At 40.2% G+C, this 20,233-nt stretch overlaps 2 protein-coding genes across 3 annotated transcripts; both read right to left on the bottom strand.

The window, feature by feature from the left end:
- Positions 1-1,121: 1,121 nt before the first annotated feature.
- On the bottom strand, positions 1,122-5,203 carry LOC111579167 (gap junction delta-3 protein-like). Its single transcript, XM_023286333.3, has 2 exons — positions 4,809-5,203; positions 1,122-4,530 (listed from the first exon to the last, which is right to left on the bottom strand). The coding sequence occupies exon 2, from the start codon at positions 4,343-4,345 to the stop codon at positions 3,482-3,484; it is 864 nt and encodes a 287-aa protein (XP_023142101.1). The 5' UTR covers positions 4,346-4,530; positions 4,809-5,203; the 3' UTR covers positions 1,122-3,481.
- A 463-nt stretch (positions 5,204-5,666) lies between these two features.
- Positions 5,667-19,536, bottom strand: top2a (DNA topoisomerase II alpha). Of its 2 annotated transcripts, none has more exons than XM_023286328.3 (35): positions 19,387-19,536; positions 18,150-18,296; positions 17,851-17,941; positions 17,679-17,742; positions 17,422-17,567; positions 16,835-16,932; positions 16,529-16,741; positions 15,489-15,662; positions 15,033-15,134; positions 14,759-14,896; positions 14,537-14,675; positions 14,278-14,435; positions 13,982-14,107; positions 13,180-13,290; positions 12,577-12,682; positions 12,324-12,433; positions 12,058-12,150; positions 11,857-11,971; positions 11,640-11,761; positions 11,065-11,213; positions 10,680-10,911; positions 10,448-10,582; positions 10,128-10,328; positions 9,834-10,029; positions 9,512-9,603; positions 9,282-9,431; positions 9,102-9,185; positions 8,716-8,925; positions 8,366-8,486; positions 7,497-7,658; positions 7,005-7,188; positions 6,841-6,896; positions 6,637-6,750; positions 6,251-6,480; positions 5,667-6,130 (listed from the first exon to the last, which is right to left on the bottom strand). In XM_023286328.3, the coding sequence occupies exons 1-35, from the start codon at positions 19,402-19,404 to the stop codon at positions 5,984-5,986; spliced, it is 4,734 nt and encodes a 1,577-aa protein (XP_023142096.2). In that variant the 5' UTR covers positions 19,405-19,536; the 3' UTR covers positions 5,667-5,983. The 2 variants fall into 2 exon arrangements, with proteins under 2 accessions (XP_023142096.2, XP_023142095.2); XM_023286327.3 differs by having other exon boundaries at positions 7,497-7,661.
- Positions 19,537-20,233: the final 697 nt, after the last annotated feature.

The following is a 20,233-nucleotide window of genomic DNA, read 5'->3' on the forward strand; positions in this document are numbered from 1 at the left end:
AAGTGAAAATATTCTGACAGAACACACTTTGTCACCTGAAGATTAATTTGTGGTATTTTATGCACATTTACTCAGGGTGTGTTGTGGCTTCTTCAGCAGATACACTCTCAACCTGCTACAGAAGGAAAAGCAGTAGAAAAAACAAAGCAAGCAGAAATCTCTTAAAGATCCACAAGACACGCTTTCAGCATATCATATATATATATATATATATATATGTGTGTGTGTGTGTGTGTGTGTGTGTGTGTGTGTGTGTGTGTGTGTGTGTGTGTGTGTGTGTGTGTGTATGTATATAACAGTCAAGGTCAAACGTCCAAATGAAGAAACAATAATCAAAGTACATTTCTGAACAAAGGGGGTTTTAATATTCATGTTGTGCAGGTGAAGAGTGAATTTATGAGACTGGTTTGATTATTATCCTTCATGTGACACAAGTATCCAGAACAGGCTGGATTAGAGCATTTGTGTGTTAAAAAAAAAAGGAAAAAGAAGAAAAAGAATTCTAACAATAGCGAATTGAGGCATCTGCAGATGGTGATGGATTTCTGCTGTGTGATACACAATTTTCGCTGCACATTAAACTGCTGGAATGTGAAAACTAAACAACCCAGCCTACCTTAATGATGTAGAAAGCTGGATTATGGGTGCTTTTGCTGGCAAACTGTTAACATTTTAATCATTTGCAACTTCATATACAGGAAAAGAAAATGGAATAGTTGGCACGGAGGATGAACAAAGCAACACACTGCTGGTTTGTGTTCAAGTCGGTGCAACGGTGAATTTGACAAAAATGTCACTGAGCTTGTTTCTGACACAGAGTTTGACAAATGACATATTTGTGGCCACATTATCTCAGGCAGAAACAGTGTGAGAGATGCAAGTGAGAGTGGATGATGTGTGAGTGTGTTGTACACTCAGGCAGCCCATTTTAAGTTCATGTCCAAGAACAAATATCTGTTGCAAATGCTGTAGTTGTTATTCAGAAACGCAGTGTATTGTTTCTTAGCATTACTGCACATATTTATCTTATAGAAAGTAGTTTGTTGCACTTGTCATTTAATTACTCTGCAACATCAACCGAGACGCATTGTCACATAATTGCCAGTTAATAATAAACTTAGACATGTTATGTTCTTTAATGAAGTATTACCGTAAAGACAACAGGGACGTTGGTAAAAACAAAACCCATCAAGTATTTCAAGAGAATCAAGGAGGCACTGGCAGTAAGTTATACTGCTTCAAATAAAACTAATAGTCAAAACGAAACTCTATGTGCTGACTAAACAGAAATAAGTTGCGTAACTACACCACAGACGCTGGCATTGAGGCCTGTGACAGACTGGTGACTTGTCCAGAGTTTCCTCCATTCTCGCCCCAAGCCGGCCGGGTTAGACTCCAGCTCCCCCGTGACCCTAATGACAATTAGGCGGTGTAGAGATACAACATCACAAACATCACAACTCACGGAAGGTTTCTAAGTGCATACAGTTTTTCCATCCTTGATCATGTGAAAGACGCAAACACAATAAAACCTGAGCAACCAGTCCAGCTGCGTGCTGCTGTTTCACTACAGTAGGTTTCTTTTCAGACCATCACTTTCAAACTAAGGCTCCAATCAGTGGTTTAACTTGGTTGTGTTCACAATGCAGTGATGACACCGTATACAAGATTTACTCTGAAGTAAAGTAGCATCTGTTATGAGGTCAGGTTTGAGCTACATAACTGGAAAAAAAAATAAACCCGTAACAAGCGTTTATTCCTTTTATTTGGTAATACTGTAGCTATTAACCAACACACACCTAATAAGATATTATATGAGTAGAGTTTGGTCTGTGAACATCTAAAGCTCTTTTCCAAGCGGTCATTTGTGTATTTTTTCACATCCTGGCAACCCAAATTAATTTTTATAATAACTTTAGCAAATAAATTATTGACTATTAATAAAGCATTAGTTAAAATTTCTAAAACCTGCCACTTGAATCATGTTCCCGCCCCACCCAGGAAATAGCAGTTTACACTCTTTTTTGGTTACTTTTTGTGCCAATTAAACAAGCAAGCTATAACATAATGGAAGGCGCTGCTATATGGATTTTGTTAAACTCAAATAGTCACATAAGCTGTTTGTCATGTCCAAAGTCACTCTATTTAACACAGCGCACTGCATTTAGAGAGCAGAGTTCTCAACAATTAAATAAAGAACTGATAAAAGTAGTGTCCATGATAGGCCTGTATAATATGTGGAAAATCTGTGAGCATTATTTCATTTTACACCTAATTCATCTCCAGAAAATCAGCTCAAACCGTTGCTACAAATGTAAAACACATAAAAGGTCACGATTATGTCCAGAAAGTATGAAAATCAGGTCATTTAGTAATCCATAGTTAATAATCTGAAGAATTTACGATGTTCCTCTGATAACAAATGACAGCATTGTTCAGTATTGTGATATGACTTGAGATAAATATACAAATATTGAAGTCTGTTAGCTGGAAGGTTAATAGGTGTATTATCAATATAGACCTCAAACACTTAATAGCTTATGCCCACTGAATAATGAAATGAAATCACTCATTTCAAACCTACTTTTAATCAACTAATTGCATATAAAAAAACAACAAACTGAGGAGATCATGAATAAAAAAAAAAAGACATTTAAACTACAAAAACTTAAAATTTCATTTTCCTTCCTTGGCTATGCTGCGCTAATGCTGAGTGGCACAAAAATAGTTTTTAAAAATGCAATTTGTCATATTGGCAATGCATTTTCACACAGTTTATTGGTTAGCACCAGTCTATGGCAGGTCATTTCTACTAACAATACAACAAATTGGTGTGCTCTATTAAAAAAAAAAAAAGAGAGAGAAAAAAAAAGGAAAATGACACCATGGCTGATGGTGATGACACAAAACTCCCTCCTAACTATTGAGCAGACTAATGAATGAATGAACGAGGGGTTATTCTGGACTCTTTGCACAGCTTCTAGTGATAGGTTCAATCAACTCTAACTCATCTGTAAGATATAAAATAAACATATTTCCTAAAATGTACACAGTAAAATAAATCCTGCAGATGTTTCCAGCAGTTACAGACAACTACCTTGGTGTATAGATATTAACACCACTGAAATAACATCATGTTCCAGTGCAGTTTCTGGGTGGATGTTTGGTCTAAGCAGGGTGTACAGGCAGCTCTCTTTTAAACAGAGAAGCAATCAAGTGCATCAAGTTAATTCGAGAGGATGGTTTTTCTCCTCCTGATCTGTTTATGCTGGGTAATGAATCATCGGAACAAGCAAGATAACGAGTCGTATCCGTCCTCTCATCAGTCTCGCCTTTAACCCTTTCCTGATCTTTGGACTCCCAAACATTTCCTTATGATGTGTCCCATCATAAAAACTCCTTCATTCATTAAAGGTGAAACCATTTGCAATGAAATATAGAATTAGAAATATAGATGCAAGTTTACTACTCTGATTGTGGCTTAAACCATGAGAGTCCTGCTGCTCACAAATCTTCCGCTCTTGTACTTGTGGCCGATGCTGTGGACCCTCCTGCTGCTGCTGCTTCTCATCGATCCTGCCTTCAGCCTCATGGTGCTGCTGGGAATGCTCCCTGGTGCTGCCTTTACTCCTGGTTTCTCCGCTGCCTCCTCTTCCTTGTTGTGGAGGTTCTGGAGGGCACAGGAGCACTCCGAGGGGAGGGGGTCCTCCCTCCTGGAGCAAAACCACTTCATGGAGCTGTAGAGAAGCTCCACAATGCTGGAGAGCGCTGATATCACCCCTACAGCAAAGTAGAAGCAGAGGAAGATAGTCTTCTCAGCAGGGCGGGAAGTGAAGCAGTCCACTGTGTAGGGGCAGGGGAAGCGGGCACAGGGGAACTGGGCCTCCACCTTGAAGCCATATAGGAACCACTGACCCACCAGAGAGCCGATTTCTGCTGCTATGCGGAAGGTCACGTTGATGATGTAGAGCCTCCTTAGGTGGAGGTCTTCTCTGTAGTCCTGGCTGCTGCTTTGGCTGAATTTGGAGCGGCTGGTCCTCTTGTTGTTGTGATGCGTGGCATACATGAGGTAAAGCAGGGAAGGCGTAGCGATGAGGACGATGTGAAACACCCAGAACCTGTACTGGGAGATGGGGAAGGCCATGTCGTAGCAAACCTGCTTACAGCCCGGCTGCAGGGTGTTGCAGGCAAACTCCTCTTGCTCGTCCTCAAACAGGTCACTGGCGACGGTTCCCAGAATCACAATCCTGAACACAAGCATGAGAAAGAGCCAGAAGCGGCCGAGCATCGGCGAGTGCACCTGGAGGTTATCAAAGAGTCCACCGAGGAAGCCCCATTCACCCATGACTGCAGCTCTGTCAGGTACAGACTTCTTGGAATCCTGGAGATTTAGTCACCTCTCCCTCTCAGAGAAAATGCTTAAAAATGAAACTAAAATGGGTATTATAATCTCCAACTCATGTCTCATAGTGACAATAAACCAAACTGTCAGGTTGGGGGTGGGGTCAGGTATTGATTGGGTTCAATAACCTGAAACCAAAAACGAAACATGATTACAAAACCTGTAAAAACAGCAACTCAAGCACATCAATAAAAGAATAAAACAATAACAGTAATCTGGATTAAATCTCAAGCTGTTTCTTTTGCTTTCACTCAACATCTGTCTGAAAGCAGAACAGTTGAAATCCACAGTTGCTACATTGTTACAAATAAAGGTAAGCCATTTAGGACCTTTTTCAAGTCAACACAGTATATTTGTGGCAAAAGTGGTGACTGATGCTGCTTTCTCTCCACACATTTGAACTCACCTTTAACATTTAGAATAGTCTCAGTCCCCTACACTTGTGGAAACATGCTGCCTGGCTCAGCTGCTACTCCGACACAACACTTCAGACGAGCCAGTGGCAGCAAAATGACAGAACAGGTTCGGCCTGAGAGATTCTATCTACCTTAACTAGAGACATGCAAGCTCTAACCCCACTGATGCGTCTCAAAAATCCACTTCTGGCTCTTCTTGTTCCTCTCCTATCACTCAGAAATGTCCCGGAACAAGGAGAAAGAAGATTTACACAACAGTCTTGCAGTATATTCCTCTCATGCTTTCTCAAAAGAAAAAAAGAAGGCATGCGCGTGAGGTTTGCCGTGGCTTATAATTGAGAGGGTGGTAACAGTTTAGGAAATTCCTGCTACGTCCTAATCTACATCCATCGAGTCCCAGACAGAAGCGATGTTTACCCAAGAAAGGCAAACTCTTGATGAGCATTTCAAAGAGCTTCCTAAATGGCAGGAAGGATCTGTTTTAAGCTGAGCCACTAGCAATCACAAGTTTTGAAGGTCAAATTTCATGTAAGCAATAAAATTGTTGATTGCTTGCTAGTGGTCACATTGAGCCAAAATTAGACAAATAAAGTCCAGGGAACCATTCATTTTCTCAATCTAATTTGTCTGTATCCCCTTAATGTGGCCATAAAATGCTACTTTTACATCCAAATGTCAACGTGACCAGTTTTCGTCACTCCACAGTTGATCTACAACGTGTATCTGAGGCTCCTCCCTCCCTTAAACATGTGTTTTGAGAGCCTGACTTGATCACACAGGCAAAGTCAATAGTTTTTTTTTTGAGGATTGCTGTGAAGAAAGTTGGTCACAGGAAACTCACCGCACAATCACCACAAACAAGTTAACTTTATTATTATTATAATTCTAAAATCGAACAGCCATTGAAATATTTACAAGACAAGACAAAACACATGAGTGGAATACAAAAGACATTTAAAGAACCTACAAAAAAATTCATTGTTAGACTAAAACAAGAATATAACAGCATCCAACACATTTTCAGCTCTTTTAAAGGTTAAGAAACATTTTAAAGGTTACACAGACTGCACAGAACGTAGATGCAGCTGTGCTTCAGCTGATAAAAGCATACTGATGGCAAACACTATGTGCCTAACTTACTAAAGAATCTGACTTGTTCTGTGATTTAAAAATCTTCATCCGAGTCAGAGTCCATCATGTAAGTGATGGGTTTCCGGGCACGTGAAGGTTTGTCCCGCTGAGCCACGGCTACCGGAGCTGCTTCTTGGTCTGAAAGCTGGAAGCTGTCGTCCTCCTCCCAGCTCTTGGTTTTCTACAACAAGCAAAAATATTCGGGTGTGAAACATGTCACTAACGACTTATATAAATCATGAAATAATAAAACGACAGCTTAAATGCTTGCCCGAATTCAGAGCCGAGTGTAAAAACTGACCTTGCTGCCGGCTGTTTTGGCTTTGAGACGTGACATGAGGTCACCTGAGCTGCTGTCAGAGTCGTCACTGACGGCCTGTTTTCGTTTTACAGCAGGTTTTGCCTTTTTAATCGCAGGTTTCGCTTCACTCTCTGAGTCACTGGAGTCGAACGAAGGCACCTTCTTGGAAGCAGCACTGGTTGCGGGTTTGGGCTTAGAGAGCGCTTCCAAGATAGATGGCTGCTTCACATCTACAAGGAAAAATCAACAGGATAAACAAACCATGCAAAATAATAATAAAAGAACATGCACACAAGGAAAAGATGCATATGTACTTTTTGTTAGTGTTTGTGGTACAAATAAATCACACAAATCTTTCCTGAATTAAACAGTCTTTGTGTTATTACCTGCAATCTTCTTCTTGGATGCAGCTGGTTTCTTGGCTGCAGCAGTTTTCTTGGGTGCAGCCTCTTTGGTTTTACGTTGAGCTGGGGCCTTGGGTGCAGGATCATCTGACTGAGCTGTAAAGTTCCAGAATGAGCACAACATTATTCCTCTGACCCTTGACATAACATTTCTTTAGGTGACCAGAGTCCAATAAAAATACTTACAACTTGACTTGGTGTCTGCCTGTTTAACTGTTGTTTTGCTCTTTACCACTTTCTTCCTGTATGGAAATGACAAAAGTTTAACTTAATGTTGACCAAAGAAAAAATGGACAGGAAATGTGAAATCAGCTTTATACATGAGTCATCTGCCTCTGTCTCATACTCACGCAGGTTCCTTAGCTTTGGGAGGTGGTGGGGCTTGAGAGTCTCCATCACTATCGGACAAAGTGCTGGGCTCTGGGGCAAAACTGGTATCGTCATCGCTGATGACAGCTTTCCGTTTTGGAGCTTCCTTCTTCCCCCAGTCATCAAATTCCTCTTCACTGTCAGACACGCTGTACTTCACCGTAGCTTAAGGAAAACAGAACACACGGCTTTACTAATGATGCCATTTCTTGCTTCTTTGATTACTCATGCTAAATGAGTAATCCAACAGCTGTTGCAATCAGTTAGAGATAAACTGGGATCAGTGGTAATTATCCTCAGGAAACATTTGTGGAGTGTTTACAGATTGTCTCATGATCTGGGTAAGGAAGAGCTTAAACAGTGATCGGCAAAGTGTTTGTCATGTAAGAGCAAACAGACAACTGAAAGAGCTATTTGTCTACGCATTTATCTATCGGTTGGGGATAATGATTGGTGTCATCCAGCAGATTCACCTTTAGTTTTGCGTTCTGTCCGCTCTCTGGGGCCGACGTCTTCCTCTACCTCTATTTCACTGTCGGACAGATCATCAGACTCATCATCTGACCACGGATTCTTCTTTGGCTTCTGGACAGCAGGCTTGAACTGAAGAGTTGTCTGCTTGCCAGTCTTCGATACTGCTGCAATAAAGTGCGTTTCATAGTCATCATTAATAAAAATGTAATGCAGCTTCATCACAGTGGGTCTAGAAGCAGTAATTTATATTTTTACTGTCTCTTAAATCACCCATCATTTATGATCATTTTTGCTGTGTGTGCTCTAATATAATCTAATAGACATTTCAGGCTAAGCATGTAGTTATTCTACAATATAAGTGAATACAAGTGCAGCGTTTGCATGTACAGGAGCTTCAGCCAGGACTTTTCTCTACATCTTAACAGCTGTGATTATGTTGTTGAGGAAACTAATGAAACCTAATTATAGATACTAAGAGATATTTTAATACATTCATATTTGGTTGAGTGTCAATAACAGAGCTTTCTGTGGTGCATCAAAGTCAGAGAACATATATATTAATGCTTTACACAGACATGTCTTGATCATGACTGTTGAATACGAAAAATTTTAATAATTTAAACATCAATTTTGAACATAACTTTGATATTAAGTATCAATCAAATTTATGAAAAGAAAAAATGTTGGTGAATATTCTAAGTTGTGTGCGCTAAAATGCACAAAAAATCTGAACAGATGTTGAATGTACATCACATTCTTATCTGTCTTGCTTTTAACAGGAAGTCTTGAAGGCTCACACTCAGTCAACACTTACAAACCCAGAGCCGTAATGGAACATTTCCTGCTGTTACTGAACAGTTATCCTCACCTTTCTCCTTGGACTGGGTTTTAGTTTTCTTGCTCAGTCGGGCAGCCAAGCCAGTTTCTTCAATTGGCTCTGTATTCTCTGCATCTTCTCCAAACTCCATCTTCATCACTAAATCTTCACCCTACATAGAGAGAAATGAGGTCAGGGAAAATGGTACATTGTGGAAGTGCAATGCAGCAAGAAGCGTTTAAGATGCAGGACGTAAAATCTTGGAAACACAAATCAGTTTTGTATCTGACAGTTGTGATAATTGTGAAGACTATAACAAACAAAATAATAATACACTGCAAAACACACCGAGGCAGTAATAGTCCAGGGGGATTAGTTGGACAACAAATGAAAAGACATACCTTGACATTTCTGCCTCTTTTGCCCTCTCCTTTCTTCAGATTGGCCTTCCTGTTAGCCTCGGCTTTCATTGTGCTGGTAACACGTGGAACAACACGGCGACCTTGTGGCGTGGGAAAAGTCTCCTGCTTCACTTTCACCTTCACCGCTTTGCCTTTTCCAGTCCCCTTTACAGGCATATTGGCGTTCTCCTTTTCTTTTGCTTCAACGCGCTAAAAAGAAGAATAAAAAATATCAGAAGTTGTTTCTGGAGGGAATGTTTGTCAGTTACAGCTCTGAATGTAATCTGTTCTACACTGAAGATACCGTATCTCCCCACATGTGACTGACAAAGTGCACTTAAAATTGGATGGAGAAGAAACAATGAAGAGACACAACAGGACAATACCTCCAGTTCCTCTGAGAAAGCAGCAAGGTCTTCTTTCCACAGGTCTGCTGGGGCCTTCTTCTTCAGCGTGTTCAACTCTGTCAACTATAGAACAGCAGTTGGGTCAGAAAAGGGCAAGGTTAACAGAAAACAGACAAATTTATAATTTAATTTTATATGAAAACCATCAGTAAGTCCCACCTTAGCATCCCTCTGTTTGCACAGTTCCTCTTTCTTCTCTTTAGTCAGGAACCACATGGGCATACTCAGCAGGTAGTTGTAGTCGGGCCCACTGTCGTCTTCTTTCTCCTTTTCTTCCTCCTCCTCTTCATCTTCCATCTCCTCGTCATTCTAAAAGATTATACACAAGGCGGCTTATTTAGCACTCATTAATGTTGTAGCTGAACACCATTTGTATCAGATAATCCTACCTTCTCTTGAGCGTGTTTCCAAGCCTTGACTGGGTCCGAGTCATAGCCCATCTGCTGCAGCATGCGAATCAATTCCTTTTTGGGCTTGTTCTCTACAAGCACATGGGACAATATTAATGTATTTCATTAAGGAAAAACAAAACATCGTTGCAGGTCTGCACAGTTATGGCTACAATGATCTTCTAAAATGTGATTTTCATTTTAAATACTACAATTTCAAGATGTTTTAAATGAAAAATGTAAACTGATATCTTTCAGCATTTGATTTAAGGTCAAAAGTTGGGACACATTTCTGCAAATAAACTGTGAACTAGCTACTAACCAATGACCAAGGTGCCCTGAATTTTCTCCAGGATGAAGCGGGCCTGGTTGGTGAGTTTTGCACTCTCTGCCCCCAGCATGCCTGCCAGCCAGTCCTTTCTCAGCACATAGTACTTCATCCTCAGCTGAAAGAATTCCTTGAGAATATCCTGCACAGACTCGTACTTTTTCAGGCTGCCTACATGGTCAAACAGAACCTAAAAAGAGAGAACGGCATGAAAACATGTTAAGTTTTCCAGAAATGATTTCATAAAAAGTTACAAGCGGATTTGTGGACATACGTGGCAGCCATTACCATAGAATTGCAGGTGAGGGGGCTCTGCAGTTTGAAGACTTTATGAAGGCCAGCAGCTTCTGCCTCTATCAGTTTCTCTGCAGTCATCTTGACCACAAAGCGCACTGTGGTGTCAGTGTGGTATTCCTTGTAGTCAGTGATGAGAGGAGGAACCTTCTCTGTGCCGTTTAACATCGGCTCCAGCACGTTCTCCTTGTAGACCTAAACCATAGAGAACAACATGCAATGACACAGAATAAATTCAAATGGTCTTAAGACTACTTGAAATGAACATAAATTAATTGAACATCTTGAAGAAGGACAAAGCTTTAAGGACTAACTTGTGTCCAGGACTTGACCGGCAATTCAGAGATCTCAATGGTTGTGGAATCGATGATGGAAACCTCTCCACTATTCATGTACTGATTTTCCATCACCTGCTCAATTGTGCCTCTGAAGCCTTTGTAGTTTGGAAGCTATGGAAGAAAAAAAAAATACATCATACTCATCATTTGTCTTGTACACTAGAAGATACAAGATGGCAAATCCCAGAAAGTCAGTCCCTGTCCTCACCATGGGCAGAGGTTCTTCGTTGTTCAGCATACGGTGGATGTTAGTGATGATCTCACGTACGTCGAAGTTGGGAATCTTGCTGGCCCAGCCTGTGCCGATACCTTCTATTCCGTTCACCAGCACAGTGGGGATGATGGGCAAGTACCACTCTGGCTCTACACGTTGGTTGTCATCAAAGTTGTACTTGAGCAGGTTGTCATCAACGGCTGGGAAAACGAGGCGGGCCAGGGGGCTACAAGGACAGAAAGTTGTGAGAATTTTAGACTCAATCAATGACAAAGGAAACAATGAAATAAACTAACTGCACACTTCAAATTGGCAAATGTGTGGAGGAGGCCTCATCTGTAGCTTTAGATAACTTGTAGTTTGTAAAGTGTCTGCTGACCTGAGCATGGTGAAGATGTATCGAGGGCTGGCAGAGTCTTTGCCGCCGTGTAACCTGGTTCCAAACTGTCCCAGAGGCTGCAACAGGTTCAAGTTGTTGCTTCCCACAAAGTTCTGAGCTAATCCAATAATGGTCATCATCAGAGAACTCTGAAATTTGAAGAGTTCAGATTAAATGAACCGAAACCTCATAAATATACCTCACATTCATCACCAGGATCAGTTGGTAAAATATCAGTTTTCTATGAAGGGCAGTTGTGCCTTTTCTTTTCTCCAAATGAACGCATTTTATTTAACCAGAATCTGCTACTGAGTTTATGGATCTCACCTTGGCCATGATGAGCGTATGTCTTAAAAATAAAAGTTGACATATTTTGTACAAAAACAAAGAAACAACATGAGATAAATAAAAATTAAGTTTCAAACAAATGTATTTCCCCAGATATGAATGCAATAATTGGCAGTGGATGAAAATCAAACCAACAGGCTGTATTGAAAAGACATACAAAGGAAGTTTCATGAAAATCGTCAGCACTGTAAATTCATTGACAAACCAGCATATTCTAGCCATCTCACCTCCCCATGGTGGTAGGCAGACATCTCAGCCACTGAACCGGCCAACTGGGCCACCTTCACCTCTCGCTTATCATTTCTCTTGAAGCAACAGAACAGCACCTTCCGCTGGCCTGGTTTCAGACCTGACACACACACAAACACATTAGATCACTCCCTACACTGCAAAGGACATTTCTTAAGAGCTACAAAACTTGTTCTTGGTGATCATTTCACGCACCATCCACCAGGCAGGGAATGGACCTCTCATTGTCGGAATTGGAGAAAAGTACCAGCTCCTTGTTGACAAAGTCATTGTAGGAGAGGGACTTGGTCGCCTGACCATAAAGGTACTCCTGTGAAGAGATGGCAAAACATGCAGTCAGACTTGATGGAAAACAGCAATAAAGGACATAAAGTTCAGTAACTGTTGAGGCATTACCTCAGGCAGGTTGTGCTCCCTGCGCTGGCGCCTGTTCATCATGAAGTTGGTGAGCCACTCTTTTCGCTCGTCCACTTTCTTCTTGCTAAAGGCCTAGACAAAAGGAAAAATGACCCAATAATAAACCATTAGCCAGAAATTCAGATTACTTATAGTAATGACTTTACAGTAGGCTTAAAAAGCTCAGATTAAATTTGATGTGATCCTGCCCGGGGTGTAAATCACAGTGGCTGGGCAATGGTCCAAACAGATGAGTAACATCTTACAAGGGTGATAGCTTCATCGTCTTGAGGTCCAGAGTACTTGAAGGGGATACGGTGTCTCTGCATATCAGAGAAGTACTCCTTGGCTTCCTGCGATGTGCTGGTTCCCAAACCTGGATGGACAAAGGCCACCAAGGAACAGAAAGTGTAGGTTAAAGTGCTGTAATGACATACTAAACTACAACCATGGCGTTAATCGGGAATGATTAGTAGCTTACTTGTTAGTTTTACTACCACACAGTGGTTTGTAACAAACCTTTGTAGTATTTGATTTTCCAAGATTTGTGGTTGGGCTGGCTCTCCTTCCAAGCATTGAATTCTGGGATACTGTAGAAAGACAGCTGAGTTTTCTTGAAAGATACCTAAAGAGAGCGAAATAAGATGTTGACAAAGTCTTCTCTCTTTGTTTCTTTGTTTCACAACAAAAAAGATCAAAATGAGAAAAGGCTTTAAATCAAATGAAGCAAAATCATGTAAAAATGGGATTTCTGATGAAAATGTATAGCTTTGTATTCAAAACAGAACTAAAAGCAGCTTTCCTTTGAAATAAATCCAGGTCTGAGTAGTCTTGTTTTTTGACACCAGAGGGCAGTGTTGTTGCTAATTTGGGTGGACTAGTTCAAAGCCTTGACTTGTACTGCTGCTTGATATCACCTTTGTTTCACATTATTTGTTCTGTCACCAAATCATTCCATTTCTTTCCGAAATGTTCCAGATATCAAAGCAAAATATCTACGGTAAATAAAACAGGACAGGACGTACTTGAGCTCCTTCTGAATAGACTCGAGTAAAACATTTTTCCAACAAGACCCCAGGCATTTTTTAGTCTCGGTGTTAGACTTTTGGTGAGCCTATATACCTTGATGATGGGGGTGATGAACTCTTCCAGGAAGTTGTGGCGCAGCAACGATGGCCAGTTGTGGTGGATGAAGTTGATCAATAAGCCCTTAATATGGGAGCCATCTTGATCCTGTCACAACCACAGGAATACAGTCACATAATTATAAGGTAATCAATAAAGCCCAACTTTAACACTTGCTAAGGAAGTATGTAGCAACCTCAATATTATATAAAGTCTTCAGGCCTTGACAACTACTTAAGTGATGTTCCTGAAGCCTCTCCACCACTACGCTGGGAGAAAAGAAGTGCAAAATTCACAGCTCTTTTTACTGCAAAAGGCGCAAAGCTAAGCGGAGGCTTATGAAACTTTAGCTGCCCCACTGGGTTAGTATCTTTCAAGGCCATAGTTTGTTTAGTGCACATTTCTCTGTTGTCCTTTCCAAAACTGGGATTTTTCTGTGGCAAAAGGGTTAACTTTGAAATTAATTTTACTTTGCAGATTTGAGAGCTGTTGCTTTTTTTTTTTTTTTTTTTTGTGGCTTTGACACTTTAATAACTCTAAAAAATTTGCTTTGATCCACTTTTGTTCTTGCTGTCCTTTCACACTCCCTTGATATATTCCTGATGTGTGTATAAAGTGTTTGGAGAAAAAAAAAATGTCCTCCATTTCTTTACATTTTGGTGGAAAAACCTCAGGGCTTCTGCAACCATGACCTATACTCACATGCACACATAGGAATATAGAAAACTTGAAAAGTCCCAAACATTAGAAAATAAAGTAGATGATGTTTGACATGAAAATAATGCTGAAAAAAAAATACCTGATCTGTCATGATCATGATCTTTCCGTAACGCAGACTCTTGAGGGATTCTGGGTCGCTGTAGTTCTTCTTGTACTGCAGACCAAGGATCTTGATGATGTTGTTGATTTCAGCATTTTCCATAATCTGAGAAGGAATTTCAAAAATTATTACTCTCAGTTATTTACAAAGAACTCTGTGGCTACAGTACACAGAGATGATGCTAAATATAGTTTTTCTATGATTGAACTAGTTTTTGTTTTGGTAGTCTTTGATGCCATCTAATGTCTACAAAAGAAAACACAGCTCAGATTAACCTGTTTGTGTGAGGCCTCCCGGACGTTGAGCATTTTTCCTCTGAGGGGGAAGACTCCATAGCGGTCTCTTCCGACCACTCCCAGCCCAGACACAGCGAGCGTCTTGGCTGAGTCTCCCTCAGTAAGGATCAGTGTGCAGCCGATGGAGTTCTTCCCACCTTCAAGAAAAACACAGTTAGCACATGTTAACTGCAGCTCAGTTGTATCCTCATAACTCTAGACTGTATTGAAAAAATAGAAGAGACTGGGTATATATTACCTGCATCGTTGGCATCATCCAGTTTTGGCACACCTTTGATTTTTGTGTGTTTAACAGCTGAGCATTTCTTGTTGAGCTGGGACTGAGCCTTGAATTTCACCCAATTCATGATGCTCTCCACAATCCCACAGGATGTAGCCTACGGGGATCAAAAGATGAATTAGTGGAATCTAAATGATTAAATTTATGAGGAATGCAGTGAAAGAGGTTTTCCATCAGCACCTGTTTAAAGAACTTGTCACTGAGGGGACAAGTGGACCCAAAGCTCTTCTGTTGCTTTGTCATGTTCTCTTTGGTCTGAGAGTCAAAGGTTGGGTTCTCAATCAGGCAATTCACAAACAGCCACATGTGGTTTTTCACCTAGAAGGAGATTAAGCAGAGCACAGTCAGTTATTGCATTTTATTAATAGACAACTACTCGGTCCTGCTCCAGCAGCAGCTGGGACAATGTAATCAGAGTAACCCAAGATGGGAGTTTACAGTAAGATGACTGTACCTGGAAAGGCTTGACTGCCACTCCAGCTTTGTTCTTCTTCTTCACCACTTCAATGAGCTTGCTAACCACTTGGTCAGTCACATAGTCAATGTGCCTGCCTCCCTAAGGTCCAGAGGACAAACAGAAGATCCCATTTACAGAATAAAAGCCTTAAGTCTTAATCATAGTGACACAAAGTGGCTGGGAGAGCAGCCAAACTTGTACTTTGCTGCCAAAAGAACCTGGACTACTAGTTCAGTCAGCCCTAAAATGCTTCATACTGCTCTAAGATGTAAATTTAAAGAGGGCTGACAAAATAAGAAAAATACAATTGGCACAGTATTCCAAGAAACAACTTAAAAAAATGTAAGTATTGATTTGGCATAGAGGCCACAACCCATACTAATTCATCAATTACTCTGCTACACATATATACACAAAGCATGCCCAACAAAAAATCTAATAAACTGACATTACCTTGGTGGTGGCAATACTGTTGACAAAGCTGACTTGCTGGAAGCCTTTCTCGCTCATGGTGAGACAGACCTCCCAGCGCTCATTGACAGTCTCATGGATCACAGTGATAGGACCACCCAGCTCATCCACCTTGTCCTTTACGTACATGTCCACATAGCTACGGAAACCTGTAACCTGGAGGGCAAGAGTGGTCGTTTTAGTTTGAATCCCAAGATTTACACTCGACAGGCTTTTGCAGCAACTGGGCAAATTTACACTGAACAGATCTAAAAAACAAACAAACAAAAGAACAATCAAGGGCAGGTGGGCAACAGGGAGGAAGAAAAAATAATTTTTACAATGTCATCAAACTTTGTATGCAGTCATTTTCATTATTTAGATTAATTTATATGGAACACTGATGCTCCATTTGACAGGCATCAGTTAGATCTGGCTAGCCAGCATAGAATATATTCCAAATAGCAGTTTGTGCCACCTACAATGCTTCATGACGCCATACACAAAGATGAATCCACAGACAGTGAAATTTCACATATTAGAGTTAAACAAAAATTAACACTAGCATATTTCCTTTAGAGCACTGAGCACTTCTAGTTACAATGTGTTACATTAATGCACAATGCAACTGATTGTAGAGATAACCGCAGCATAAACAGGAAGTTTCAGTAAAAACAGTCAGTATATGTTTAATTACCGTCACTTAGGGTCATGGAAAAAAAAAAGTATCAATCCAATTTGTTTTCAGTCTAAAACAATCAGTTTTCACCTCAATCATTTGTCAGTAAAACTCATACTAAAACTCTTCAACTAACAAATGTTGACCACTGTAACAGCTTTAGTACATTTTCTCATCTGAAAGAGGTTAGTCTAAAAGTCATGTCAGCCTCAAATTTATTTAATTTACATGTTCAGTTGACATCATTTGAACCCCATTTTAAATATAATGACAATCTAATTTATAAAAAGCTACCTCATAGATAGAGGAGCTGACCTCAGGTGGAAAGTAATAGACAGAAAAGTGAAGGAGCATGGTCACTTACTGGCAACTTCTTTCCATTGAAATACACCCGGACACCTTTAGTGGATCCAGCAATGTCATAGGCCCTCCTGGTCATCAGAGCTACTGTGTCCTTGTCCAGAACGCTCATCTTAAACTTGGGCAGATCTGGCTTGAAGGTGATGCTAGTGTATTCCTCTCCATCAAAGGGTTTGATGCTAGCATCCCCTGCTCTGCCCATGTTTTCATACCAAGTCTGTGGAAAACATGAACATATCGTACATTTACAGTTTTCCCTCACAAGTTACAATAATTACTTAAGTATATTTTACTTCATGCTCCTTCCTACCTGCTTGAAAATCCGTTTCGACTCTTTACAGGCGGTCTCTACAGTAAACTTTGTACTGAAGATGTTGCAAAGCTTAGCACCATATCCATTACGTCCACCTGAAAAACAAGTATTGGTATAAAGATGTCAGTTAGGATGCTATTGCAGCTGCACACAAGATCCTTTATATGCCCTAAAATTACATCTCTCTTTGGTGAAACTATCTGTTGTGATAAAATATTCCTATTGGATTGGGGTAGTATAACCTCTGTAATTATTCAGTCTCTAATTATAAAAGCTTGACAGTAGAGTAGACACATTTTTGCAGGGAAGGGTTGCAGTAATAGTTTATGTATATTATGGCTCACGATATGTTTCTAATTCAGGACATATATGATTGGTTATTACACGTGTTGCTCATGTTGCCAGAATCTATTGTAAATGCATAGTTAGCACTATCATTATATGCCAATATATCAAAGTTATATTAATGAGCAAAATGCAATCATAATCAATAGTTGAGACATCCGAAATTAGAAAAACAAGAACTGTATTACAATACACCAACACATCAGGCACTGCAATCCAAATAAAACTGTTAGTCTCACCGGTGACTTTCTTCTCATCATCATCATAGTTACTGGAAGTAAGGAGCTGTCCAAAGATGAGAGCCGGCACATAGACCTTCTCCACCTTGTGCTCCACCACAGGAATACCCTTCCCATTATTCCACACAGTGATGATGTTGTTTTCGCTAAAAGGAAAAACACACTCATATTACCAGGCGCATCTGTCGCATCAAGGAAACTTGGATATGTGGGTTTGGCAGCTTGCAAGTAAATGTAGTAGAATTACATGTACTCACACATCAATGTTGACTTTGATGCAGGACATGCTCTTATCCCTCTGTTTGTTGTCAGCTGCATTTACTGTTGCGGGGAGGGGGGGACGGGACAAAAAAAGAGCTTCAGTAAAAGATTCCTGCCATGGGATGACCAACATTATACGTCATATAGAATTACAAGTTTTTTACTCACCAAGAATCTCATCAAAAATCTTGTAAAGCCCAGGCACAAACGTCACCTCACGGCTGTTCAGTCCAGCATCCTCATCATACACCCACATTTGCTAAGGAAAGAAGTCAACTAATGACAGGAAATATTTTGTATACATTCATATCATATAAACCACGAGTGCTTTGTTCTCCTAATCAGCATCCAGCAGCTCAGCAGTAACAACAACAATCTTCACACTGACTCCTGTGAGACTTAAATATGGGATAATTAAAGAAAGCCATCAGTTTCAAAGACACAAACATTGCTACACGAATTCTTACTTGAGTGACAGGCTCTACAGAGCCTATGTAGGAGTCTGGTCTGAGCAAAATGTGCTCTAACTGCGTCTTCTTTTGATAGATCCTCTCCACCGACAGCCGCTTCGGATCTTTCTTCGCCTTTTCCACCGGCTTGTTTTCAAAAAAGTTCTGATGAAATAACAGAAGGTTGTCTTTTCAGCAATTTGCACTGTGATCAAGACAGGATTTGTAACCGTACAGAGGTACAACTACCCACCACATCTGCAATCTCCCTTGGTCAAACAGTTGTACAATGCTTTAATTATATGAATCTTGAGTTTTAATGTGACTGTTTAGTGGACAAAACAAGACCTCAGAGAATTTCATGAACACAAAAACTTTGTCTACTGATAAAAATTCAACCACTGGCTACTTTGACCTGATGTCAATGTGTTGGACAAGGGCTAAGCGTTGGTGTTTGCGGTCATTTAAAAAAAAATTCAAACATGACAAATGTAGTTTCACATCATCTACCTTAATCTCTTTGATGTGAAGTCACATTTCCACCAGGTTTGAACTTTGCACTGTTTTTACACTCAACAATACTGAATCAAGAAGTTCTGTTTTTGTCAGAATACACAATGAAGAGAGTTCTCATGACCGACATTGCAAACTTTAAGATGTTAATCCAGAATGAATGAAAAGCATCAGCAACAGTACTTATAAGTGGCACAGGAAAGGGCTGTCGAGTTAGCTGAATGTTTTGGTTCATAGTATTTGTATGGACTATGGGAGTGCATTACATCTGAGGATGTGCCACGTGTCTGGAAAGGAAGTTGTGTTACTAAAAGGGATATATCAAACGTTGTTTCAGTGACCAGTGCATTTGTGCATCTTAACATCATGTGCACTAAGGTTATACATCGTTATCGATCATTATGTTAATGTAGAATCATGTAGCAGCGTTTAAGCTTAGCAGCGCATTCCGTTGAGTTTCGTTTCTATTTAGTTTAATGTATCCTCGTGTTTGTTTGTTTTTTTTGTTTCTCTCATGTCTGAGTGTAAAGCAACAGACTGCAGCCATGCGACCAAGACAAGTTTCCTCTCGGGGACAATACATTTTACTCCACTGTAGCTACTAAAACATGTTAGCTAGTCAACTTTAACTGTTGCTATTTTCAGTGTAGCTAACTATAACAGCAAGCTAACTACTAATAGTAAGTTAACCGTTAGGCTTAACGTAAGTCAGCAGCAAACATCGAAATAACAGTAAAGTTACCTTCAGAGGTGCAGCCATTCTTTATATTTCCCGTGCTAAACCCCGCTGCCTGTAAAATCGGATAAAAGTCGTCAACAAACTTGCTAACCCAGACCCAGCGAACTCTAAAGATAACGGTTGCACTCGAACGCCTCGTCGCGGAGTGACTTCAGATCCAGTTTGAATACTCGAAAGTTATTGAACGCCTCTCCCGCCAGTTTTATTGGCCAATCAAAAGACAGAACTTGCGGAGCTTCCCTCCAATAAGAAACACCTAACCATCTATTTTCAAATGAGCAACCAATAACCGACAGTAGAAGTAACAAGAGCCCGCCTACTTTGCTTTACAGGCCAATCAGCTTTCCAAGATAGAAAAGAGAGGAAGTATGTGCTTGAAAGAAATAAAATCGGGGAAAATAAGCATATGTGGACAGTACTTGCCCAGTGTGGAAATACGTACTACACTTTGTGACCGATTGATTGAATAAATCATTAAATAAATGAATGATTGAATAATTGTTATTTGTCATGTTTATTTGAAGTCCTGACCATTCGGGCCTACCTCACACCATGCACCTCCATGATGAAAACACAATAGCCAGTGGCTAAAATAAGCTAAAACAGCAATGTTTGAGTATTTATAGGAACTGTCTGTTGTGCAAACAACAGCTCTTGATATTACCTACATATGCCTTTATACACAACCAATTGCACATATTTATGGTGTGATTAGAAAGCACATGAACATAATATAACTTTTATTATTTTGGCTGTGCTGCAATGAAAGCACTTGGATATGATTGTATATGGATTTAAAATGCTGAGTTTGAACTTTATGGTGTGGATGATTATTACTGGGTGAGCAAAA

This window comes from Amphiprion ocellaris, chromosome 18, assembly GCF_022539595.1.
Source record: "Amphiprion ocellaris isolate individual 3 ecotype Okinawa chromosome 18, ASM2253959v1, whole genome shotgun sequence".
NCBI lineage: Eukaryota > Metazoa > Chordata > Actinopteri > Pomacentridae > Amphiprion > Amphiprion ocellaris.

Bases quoted from the DNA above. Each gene is read 5' to 3' on its own strand.
- top2a (XM_023286327.3), bottom strand. The intron at 17,743-17,850 runs GTGAGTAAAAAA...TCCCCGCAACAG, and splicing joins GATTTTTGATGAGATTCTTG to TAAATGCAGCTGACAACAAA. The intron at 12,434-12,576 runs GTTTGTTACAAA...TTGTCCATCCAG, and splicing joins GAAAATCAAATACTACAAAG to GTTTGGGAACCAGCACATCG.
- LOC111579167 (XM_023286333.3), bottom strand. From the start codon at position 4,345: ATGGGTGAATGGGGCTTCCTCGGTGGACTCTTTGATAACCTCCAGGTG.